This window comes from Prosopis cineraria, unplaced genomic scaffold (genome assembly GCF_029017545.1).
Source record: "Prosopis cineraria cultivar Desert tree isolate PC_DT_omini unplaced genomic scaffold, ASM2901754v1 PC7, whole genome shotgun sequence".
NCBI classification, from domain to species: domain Eukaryota; kingdom Viridiplantae; phylum Streptophyta; class Magnoliopsida; order Fabales; family Fabaceae; genus Prosopis; species Prosopis cineraria.
In genome coordinates, this window is record NW_026555338.1 from 30,678,401 (window position 1) to 30,689,454 (window position 11,054).

The 11,054-nt window shown below is 31.3% G+C and overlaps 1 protein-coding gene across 1 annotated transcript; it reads left to right on the top strand.

The window, feature by feature from the left end:
* Positions 1-7,939: 7,939 nt before the first annotated feature.
* LOC129316725 (cytochrome P450 71D10-like) lies at positions 7,940-8,963 on the top strand. Its single transcript, XM_054961116.1, has 2 exons — positions 7,940-8,443; positions 8,523-8,963. Exons 1-2 carry the CDS (start codon positions 8,042-8,044, stop codon positions 8,961-8,963), a joined length of 843 nt encoding a protein of 280 aa, XP_054817091.1. The 5' UTR covers positions 7,940-8,041.
* The last annotated feature ends 2,091 nt before the right edge of the window (positions 8,964-11,054 follow it).

An 11,054-nucleotide genomic window follows, 5' to 3' on the forward strand; every position in this document is an offset into this window, starting at 1 on the left:
TCTTATACTAGTTTTTACCCCCTCATACATATCTTGTATGGCTTTAATATAAGCAATCCGTACTCCCTTTTTTCCAACGCTTTCCAAAGCACTTCTCTTGGTATACGGTCATAAGTTTTTCCAAATCAATAAAAACCATGTGTAGATCTTTATCTTTACAACGATACTTTTCCATTAATCCCCTTAGTAGATAAATCGCCTCTGTAGTTGATCTACCTGGCATAAAACCAAATTGATTCTCAGAAATACTTGTCTCCAATCTCAACCTGTGCTCAATTACTTTCTCCCACAATTTCATTGTGTGGCTCATGAGTTTAATCCTCTATAGTTAGTACAATTCTGAATATCTCCTTTATTTTTATAAATAGGAATTAATGTACTTCTCCTCCACTCATCAGGCATTTTCTTGGACCTTAAAATCACATTAAATAACTTAGTTAACCATCTCACCCCTTCTTCACCTAAACATTTCCACGCTTCGATAGATATACAATCAGGTCCGTTGGCTCTACCATTTGCCATTTTCTTAAGAGCTTCCTTTACCTCTTTATCACGTATTTTTCGATAGAATGACAAATTTTGTTCTCCTTCACCAGTTACTAAATCCTCCAAGTTACTAGATGACCCTCTCCATCGTCGAAAGTTTAGAAAAAATAAGTCTCCCATCTATTTTTAATTTCATCATCTGTAACTAAAATTCTTTCCCTTATCCTTAATACTAATAACGAAAAATGTTCGTTTTAGTATAAAAGCGGTGGCTTGATTTTTTAAATAACTAAAACCACCACCAATTCACCAATAGTTTCCTTTGCTCTTGCCGATACTAAAGCCATCAAGATTCAAAACTCTGGTCCGAGGGTTTTGGGATTTGGATGGGGTGAGCGTTTTACATCCATTCACTTTATGACTGTTTTATATGATACGATAACAACATTTTAATTTAATTGACAGTCAAAGATTTTGTTATATAATACTTAGAAAGTGTCAAATATTAGATTTTTGGAGGGAACCATATAAGTAAGAAATGTTTTGGCAGTGGGGATTATTTTGAATTTTTGGAGCGAATTATATCCTAATAATTTTTTAAATATTGATAAAATCTGACAATTATAATTGAGATACTCATTAAATAAGTATACTTGGGCTACTTACCGAATCAAATTGGGTTTTGACATTTCCTTTATCAAGTGATAGTTACCACACCTTTTTTGTTTTATAATTTTTAATTTTAAAGATGTCTTTAAAATTAAGAGGCACACGTTGTTGTTGACTTTTCCTTAAAAAAAAAAAAGCATATTTTTCATTTCAAGGACATGACTTTTCATTTTAAAATACGGTTAAGGTCTAAAATGTCTTCAACTAAACAAAAAGGGTCAATATTGCCCCTAAAGTCAAAAAATGGTCATTTATGTCCCTTAATTGTTAAGATTTTTGATTCCATCACCTCGTTGTTTAGTCCATCAAAATTTTCTATTAATGTAGTCCATATTTAAATTTTTAAATATTTTTGTGGGTATTACAATTTTTTCTATAGGGTTAAGGGTTTAAAAGCCCTTTTAACTAAGTAAAAGGGACTAAGGTTGTCCCTAAAATAAAAAATGAGTCATTTATATCCTTCAATTATTAAGATTTTTTAATTATGTCAAATTTCACTATTAATGGGGGCCACATTTAATTTTTTTAATATTTTTAGTTGGTCTCACAATTTTTTTATATTTTTAGTAGGTCTCCTCAAGCCACATCTTTGAGTGACTCTATGTTCAATCTTGTAAAAATTTAAACTTCACACCACAGCTTTCCAACGGCTCCAAGCTTAATTTTTCTAACATAATTCCCAACCTTGCCTTAAATTTTGCCATTGCTAAATGTTGCTAAAACTCCACCAACCATTACAAGAACAAACTTTCAATGCTCTCTTTACTTTGGCCATTCATGATGATAACAAGACTGTAATCAATATGCTGGGTGCTTTATCGCTGCTACTCCACTTGCTTAAATCCGTGAACGAGTGAACAAGAGAGGTAATGAAGGGGGGAGAGAGAGAGGAGAGGAGAGGGATTTTTTTTTAAAATTATAAAAAATATTAAAATGATATATCCCACTAAAATATTAAAAAATTCAAATGTGAGCCCACTAATGGTGAAAATTGACAGAATAAATGGTAAGAGATGATGGAATAAAAAAAACTTAATGATTGAGGAATATAAATAACCATTTCTTGATTTGAGGGGCAACTTTGACCCTTTTAACTTAGTTGAGGGGCATTTTTGACCCTTAACCTAAAAAAATATAAAGTGGATCCCACTATTATATTTTATTAATAAAAATATTTAAAAATTTATGGGGCCCCACTAATGGATAATTAACCCTAGGGGCATGAAAGAAGCAAAATTATAAGGTTGAGGGATAAAATTAACATCAAGTTGAGTTTAAGGTCATTTGTAAACTTCATATATAATTCAAGAATAAAAAATAACCTTTAACTTCTAAAAATATTCTGGCAGGTTTTTCTTGGGTAGACTAACATGTATGGTGCATAATTTGAAGTCAAACTTGAAGAATATATTTTACTAACCAAAATAATGGAATTCCATTTAATTGTTTTGAACATTCAAACAATATTATTAAGGAAAAATTATGTATAGGTCTCATGGAATAGATTTATTCACAAACAAGTCTTGCAAGATTCAAAAACTATAGCCAAGTCTTTAGACCTTGAGTATAATTTGAAATTAAGCTATAAAGACAATAATACTCCTATAAAACATACATTATATCAATCAAATAATTAATTTATAACTAGTTCATTAGTAATTTATAATTTTAATTTTTTACACCCTAGAATTTCATAGAATCCAATAATTAAATAATCATGTGTTACGTACAAACAAAGTTTAACATTAATTTTTTACAACTGCTTCATCAAATAATTTATAACTATAACTTTAATTTTTACAACTATAACTTAATATATTCAATAGTTAAACTGATCAGTTTAATTATTAGATATATGAAGTTACAGTTATAAAAAGTTGAAGTTATAGTTGTAAATTACTGATAAAATAGTTGTAAATTATTTGATTGATATATATATATATATATATATATCACACCTCAAAAATAGAGGGTGACCGGTACGGGTGTGAACTACTATCACATTCCTGTAAGTCTCAGAATGAAAATTTACTCCATTTTTCAAAAGAAAGAAAAGAAAATTAATCAAATTACATGAGAACTAAATAATTCCTTTAAACTCATTATCATAAGAAAGTGTCGACGTTTTTGTAGAAATTTCGGCAAAACCTCTCCTGTAACTAGGATCTCCGAAAATTTTACAATAAAATCTTTTTTACAGATAACAATATAAATTAGGAGTGTAGCTCCTTCCAGCCAGCAACTAATATACAAACTAAAACAAAGTCTATCAACAATCTATGTGGAGCATCAAATCTTTCTTTTAAATCAAAAAGACATATGAACTATATATTTACATTAAAAGAAACAATACCAATCCAAAACTTTCACCCACTGTAGTTATTTTGCCCTTTTGAGGTCGATGGTGGGATCAGCATCAGCTAACAAATTTGAGGCTAAAATAATTTTTCAGTGAATAGCATTCCCATAATAAAATTCTTAAAATTTAAATTAACAATCTCTAATAATAGTGTTAGCTAATTAAAAGTAATTCCATCAAAATTTATAAGCATGTAAATCATAACCATATTTGTAAAATAAGAGTAAATTGAAAACAATTTTTATCATACTTAAAGAAAACAATCTGCTCACTTATAACTCAAAGTGATACAAATTGCTGGTCAAAATCATATAAATTTCAAAATAGATATTAATCAACATTTAAAATTCTAAGAATTCAATAGAACAGGTTACAAAGGTGGACACTTAGTCTATGAGGGCAAATAACCAAACGCGGTTTATGCCACGAAAACAAACATGGACACACCAGTCCACGAAGGTAAGTAACCAAACGCAGCCAAAGTTATGAAACAAACGTGGACACTCAGTCCACAAAGGTAAGTAACCAAACACGGTTTAGGTCACAGAATCAAATGCAGGTACAAAGCCTATGAATACCAAATGTGAGAATAAAGCTCATGAAACAAACTAGCTAGTGTTTAACTATAGTGCACTATGGGCTAATAGAATTGCCATTAGCAGCAGTGTTTCTATTTCGAGTTCTCTTAAAATCTTGTTTCAAACATACGAGAAAAACAATTGTTATGAAATAAATATCATCTTTACTACTAAACTCGCATGAACTGTTTCAAATCTTAATATTTGTCAAAATCATAAACTTACACTAATTAAGTATCCAATAAATTTTAAAGTTTGACAACCATACAAGAATACTTTCATCCATCTTGGACATATATTTTCAAGAATCAATAAATTCACATATCATAACTCATTTATCCTTTATTGATATTTCATAATTTTCAAAATTAATATAATTTATAAGAATAAAATATTTCAGAAAAAGGCTATTAAAAATAAAAATAAATTAAATGAAATGCTATTTACTTATTCATCAGAGCTTCAAATTTTTAAAGATATTCTTTCTTTCAATTCTGGTCAGGGTCCCTTTCTTCTTTACACCTATTAGAATATAAATAAATAAATAAATAAATAAATTTTTTCTAGGTATTTTGCCAAACAACATACATACATAATTGCTTAAGTTAATGTTGATATTTTCCTTCCTAAATTTTCAGTTTCATTGAGACCTTGCAATATCACCAATTCCATCATTTCCAAATGAAATCTCAATCTACAATATCGTCTTGCTTCCTTGCACAACCACAATATTCATTTAAATAGAAATTCCTCCTCTCTTCTTTTTTTTCTCTTCTCTTGGTTTTTTTTATGCATGTACGTACAATCACAAGGGGATAAATTTTGAAACCCCAATCCTCAACTCACATATATCATATATTATTACCAAGTTAGATGGATTTCTAGCTCAAAATTTAGTCTTCTTCTCCCTACGTAATAGCATGAGCAATAACAGAACAATGTGAGGTTGCTATGATTACACATACCAAACAGTAACAGTAGCACGCACGTACTATACTTTTTGCATTTCACATATACGCACAGCACTCATGTCCTTATCTCTTACTCTCACGGCACAGCAGATTAACAATAAGAGAGTTCAAAATTTCTCACCTCCTCAACCTAGAAAGCAACAGACAATAAAGGAAGAGAAGAAGAAAAAAAAGCTTGCAGCAGAATAGGGAAGTAGAAAACTGGACGCTACTCACAAGGAACACAGTAAACGAATCAGCAACAATAATCCAAACTCATTACAGCACTGCCGCAGCTCTGGCAACTTCGTTTCTCATCCTAGATGCTACTCGAAGGTGATGACACAGATAGAACCAAAGCAAAAAATGAAGAGGAAAAATAGAGACAAAGAACACAAAAGACAGTCGGAGCAATCAGTGCAGCACAAGTCTCCAACTCTCTCCAACGACAATCACTAGTGATAGTAAAAGGGAAGGAAGATTTAAATACTCACACATGCACCTGGATAAAGAAGGGAGAAGAAGTTGATAATCTAAAATAAATAAAGAAAAACAGAGTGCAAAGATCATGAGTTGACTGACCAACAACAGATGGAGCAGAAGCAAGCATATTGGCAATAATAACAGGCGAAACTAAAAAGTAGCAACAACGATTCAAGGAGAAAAAGGATGAGGTTTAGCATGCTCTTTTATAGCACCAAGAATAGAGGAAAAAGCAAGTTGCAGCTCAAGCCTGCATGCACACTAGACGACATCACGACATGGAAGAAGGAAGCCACATACTCACACACTCAACCAACTGCCAACGGTGGACAGAACTCTATAGTCACTAACGCCAGTGACTGCTGTATATGGAGGAGTAAAATTTCTAGACTTAAGATCCCTTTTACTCTCTCCACTGACTCTCTCTCTCTCTCTCTGGGCTCCAAAATCCTCACTGATGAATGAAGGAAGAGTTTAAAAAGATCTGATTGTAATAAGGGTAGTTTGGTGATTTTACAAGGCAAATCAGCAAAGGAAAAAAAAAAAAGAATTCCCATAGGCTCACTGTGGTTCGAACTTGGGACCAAATGGAAGTAATCCAGCCCAGCTACCACTGCATTAGCTTCCTCTATTGGCATAATTGTCTAAAGATTTATTATAAACACACAAAAACAAATTATCATATATATATATATATATATATTAATTTTATTTTATAAGGGTTATCACAAGATATGTTTAATGAGGATATTATTGTCTTTTTATCTCAATCTCAAATTATACTCTAGTCCCAAAGGACATCCTTGTGATTTCTGAATTTTGCCAAACTTATTTATAAATAAATTAGCTCCATAAGGCCTATATGCAATTTTTCCTATTATTTATGCATTAATGATATCAACAATTAGAATATTGGGGCCGATCTTACCATGATTGCGTACTAATTAAACTGATGCTAGCCAATTAATTAAAGCCATGCAATTCAAATATTCAAATTTTGAAAATCATTTATAGATGCAGTTCAACATAATGATATAATGCAAGTAAAAAGCACCCCATTTGGCTGCAAATGGTATCATTCATTTCCTATGCAAAATACCACAAATTAGTTCCTTTATGAAAATAATCCAAATCAAAAGATTCATAAATGGATGGCCAATTCATAGATCATGAAACTGTAGGTTGGGTTTTAGATGACTCTTGCTTTTCAATTATTCTTTTCTATTATCGCGCGCGCACACAGAGTATGATACATGTCGGAGTGATGACTTATTCAAAATAAGCCAAAGTGATTCATTTCCTTTAACATGGGAACATAATACTTTCAGTGGCGGCATCTTGACAACACGAATAACTAATAGCAGTGAGATTCCACGTGTTATTGTATAACAGATGGTTTAAAATAAAATAATAACAATAGCAGAAGCAGCAACAACAATAATTTCCTTTTTGAATGGTACATTTTCATTTTATAAAAACTAATGAGTAAACTCAACGTAGCATTGTCGACTATTTCAATTTTCATCGAAAATAAGGAGAATGAAAAAAAATGTTAGAAGACGTATCATTTAAAAAAATTGAATTTAATATATATATATATATATATATTGATTGTTGTTATTTTATTTAACAGGTAGAACAAGTAGTTAATTATATATACTATCTTTTTTTTTTAAAAATAATTTTATGAAGAAAAAAATACGTTCATTTTTTTAAATTCAATCACCTGATATCTTGAAAAAACTGAGAGTATTCCTTCCAGACAAATTTAAACCCTTGTTATATGAACTATTATTATTAACTGTGACTTCGCGGACAAATAACTCAGGGACGTCTGTGATATTTTTATTTGACACCCGCTTCATATCATAGGAATCAAACCCGAGACTTTAGAATAAGTTGATATGACTCCCTTGATCAGTCCAACCAAGTGCCAACATATGTCCATTTGATTAGTATAAAAAGGAGCACTTGCTTCTAAACCAAACCCACACAATTATTCACCATCAGCTTCTGTGGCTATTATGGAGATTCAAATTCCATATTCCATCCTCTTCACCTTCTTCTGTTTGCTCCTTCTGATATTAAAGCCATCAAGATTCAAGAGATCCAACAAAACCTTTCCTCCAGGCCCATGGAGCTTCCTACCATAGGAAACTTGCACCAAATGGCAGGGCCATCACTGCCTCATCACACCATGAGAGACCTCGCAGACAAGTATGGTCCGTTGATCCACCTTCAACTCGGAGAGACTTCCAACATCATAGTCTCTTCCCCAAAATGGCCAAAGAGGTTATGAAAACACATGATCAATATTTGCTAATAGACCCTACTTTTCCAGCCACCGACATAGTTGGCTACAAAGCAATTGATGTTGGCTTTGCTCCTTACGGACACTATTGGAGACAGCTTCGAAAGGTTGTCACTTTGGAGCTTTTGTCTGTAAAGAGGGTCCAATCATTCAGAGCTATAAAGGGAAGAGGAGATAGCATCACTCTTGAAGTACATAACTGATCATGAAGGATCTGTTATCAATCTCCATAAACTGCTTTTTCCCACTAGCAAATTCCATCGTTGCTCGTGCTTCCATTGGTAAGTCCAAGAAAGTAGACGCTGTTGTGGCCTTTATGCAGCGGACAATGGAGCTGGCCACTGGACTCAGTGTTGCCGATCTTTTTCCTTCACTCAAATTCCTTCCTGTGATCACGGGGCTGAAAGCTAAGCTCGAGAAGCTACATCAAGTGGGTGATTCGATATTGCAAGAAGTTCTTACAGAACACACAGAAAAGAATATGAGAAGAAGCCAAGACGCTAATGAGGCATATCAAGAGGATCTGGTCGATGTTCTTCTCAGGATCCAGAAGGAAAACGACCTCGAAATCCACGTATCTGACGATACCATCAAATCTATAATTCAGGTAATAAGTCTTATTGTCTCTTTGAATAATACTTCCAGATAAACATATCGGAGTTTCACTCACAAATATCTGTTCACAGGACATGTTCTTTGATGCAACTGAAACAACAGCGACAATTTTAGAGTGGGCAATGTCTGAATTGCTCAGGAACCCAGAGACAATGGAAGAGGCTCAAGCAGAGGTAAGGAAGGTGTTTGGAAGCAAAGGACAAATAGAAGAATCAGAATTGCACAAATTGAAATACATAGATGCTGTGATCAAAGAAACCTTGAGGCTTCACCCACCTCTTCCATTGCTAGTTCTGAGAGAAAACAGTGAAAGGTGTGAAATCAATGGTTATGAGATACCTTGCAAGTCTAGGGTTATTGTCAATGCTCGGACTCCTGGAAGAGATCCAAAGTATTGGAAAGAAGCTGACAAGTTTCAACCTCAAAGATTCCTTGATACTTCAAGTGACTACAATTTTAGGGCATGGATCATGAGTACATTCCATTTGGTCTGGAAGGAGGATATGTCCTGAAATAGCATTTGGTTATGCAGTTCTTGATTTGGCTATCGCCAAATTGCTTTACCATTTTGATTGGAAGCTTTCGGATGGGATGAAACCTGAGGAATTGGACATGGAGGAAACCTTTGGTAACAATGCCACTAGAAAAAAACCATCTTTGTGTGGTTCCCACAGTTTATCATCCCTTAGCTATATAGGTTTATTGTAATACTGCTTGGAAAATAATAAGGGATGTTTGATGTTCAGAATAAAATAGTGAATCAGACTCTCTCTCTCTCTCTCTCTCTCTCTCTCTCTCTCTCTCTCTCACTTGCTTAGATATATAGATAGTAATTATATGAATAAATAATGCTTCATGTTATATGTTTTTGCAATATTTTCTTTAATACTCCATGTGGTAATATGTCGGTTTTTTTTTTCATAGCCGCTAATTGAAATTAATTTTTTTTGCCAGTACTAAATGAAATTAAATAACCCCAAATCAAATTATGATTCATAAATAAACTAAAGCAAAAATGACAATAGAATCCCTCTGAATTATATAAATGATAATTTGGTTTACTCAAAATGCTATAATTCCACTAAAATTCTTGGGAACTTTTTTGCTATTAATGATTTATATAAATGATCAAATTACCCTTATAGCAATATTAGACATTTGACATATGAAGCTATGATTTGCTGTTGCATTTTTGTGAATATAAAAAGAAAAAGTTGTGATTATTTAAATAAAACTTCTCATCATTTTATTTTCTACAAAGATAATTTGATCATTTATATAAATTCATTAATAATTCATTAATAACAAAAAAGTTCCTAAAAACTTTACTGAAATTATGGTAAAAGAGATTTTATTATCATTTTTTTAAATTAAATGAGTAGATCACAACAATTCGGCTTGGGGTTTATTATCCTTTTTAATGATATTTTTCTTATGCTATCTTTTTTTATATTGCTCATAATAAATCATTAATGACCGATGAGAAATCCCACAACCCACTGCCTACAGTTTACACGCTACGATGAAGTTTAATTTAGTCACGATCTACAATTATGAGAGAAAAAGACTCTTGACTTTTCATGCTCATCCAAAAAAGAAAAGAAAATTAATCGTTTTGTATTTATGTTAAAATTATGACTAATATTTTAAATTAGAAAAAATAATAATAAAATCTCACTAAAAATATATAAATGACAATGTTATCTCTCAAAATCTCATAATTTCTCTGAAATCTCTAGCTATGCACCTTTCTAACATTTATGATTTTAGATTAAATAATCAAATTGTCCCTTGTTTAAAATTAAAAAATAAGGGGTTCAAGTGAAAAGTTATGATTTTATTCAATTCTTACGATTTACAAAATAAAAGTTATGATTGCTTAAACAAAAGTTATAACTAATTATTTTTAAAACTTACACTTCAATGATAACAGAAATTTCAAGTGAGAAGTTGTGATTTATTGTTTAATTTGTGAGATTCATAAAATAAAAGTTGTGATTGGTTATTTTTAAAACTTAAACTTCAATAATAAAAGAAATTTCATATGAAAAGTTGTGATTTATTGTTCAATTTTTACTATTTATAGAATTAAAGTTGAGATTATTTAAAAAAAGTTGTGATTAAAATTAGTTATCTGTAGTACTTGTTTATCAATTGTAAAAGAAATATCATATGGGAAGTTATAATTTTTTATTCAATTTTTGCAATTCATAGAACAAAAGTTGTTAATTACTTAAAAAAATTTATAATTGAGAAAATGGAGCCAAACCCATTATTTTTATTTTAAACAAGAGGCAATTTAGTCATTTAACCTAAAAATATTTTATGACATTTTGAGGGACTTAATTATTATTTATATATTTTGATAGAATTTTATCATCATTCTCCCTTTAAATTACTAAACCCTATTGATATTTATAAGGATTATAAAAATTAAAATTAAAATCTAAAATATTTTTAATCTTTATAATTTTAATTTTTAAAATGAGGTTAATGGGTACCCCGGACTCTAAAATATGTAAAAACTCAATTTCTTCTGAATCCCAAACGACTAAGGAACACAATCAATTTCTTCCGAATCCCAAACGACCAAGGAACTTGAT

Coding starts and splice junctions, on each gene's coding strand:
- LOC129316725 (XM_054961116.1), top strand. CDS start 8,042: ATGAAGGATCTGTTATCAATCTCCATAAACTGCTTTTTCCCACTAGCA. Junction 8,444..8,522: donor CCATCAAATCTATAATTCAG/GTAATAAGTCTT, acceptor ATCTGTTCACAG/GACATGTTCTTTGATGCAAC.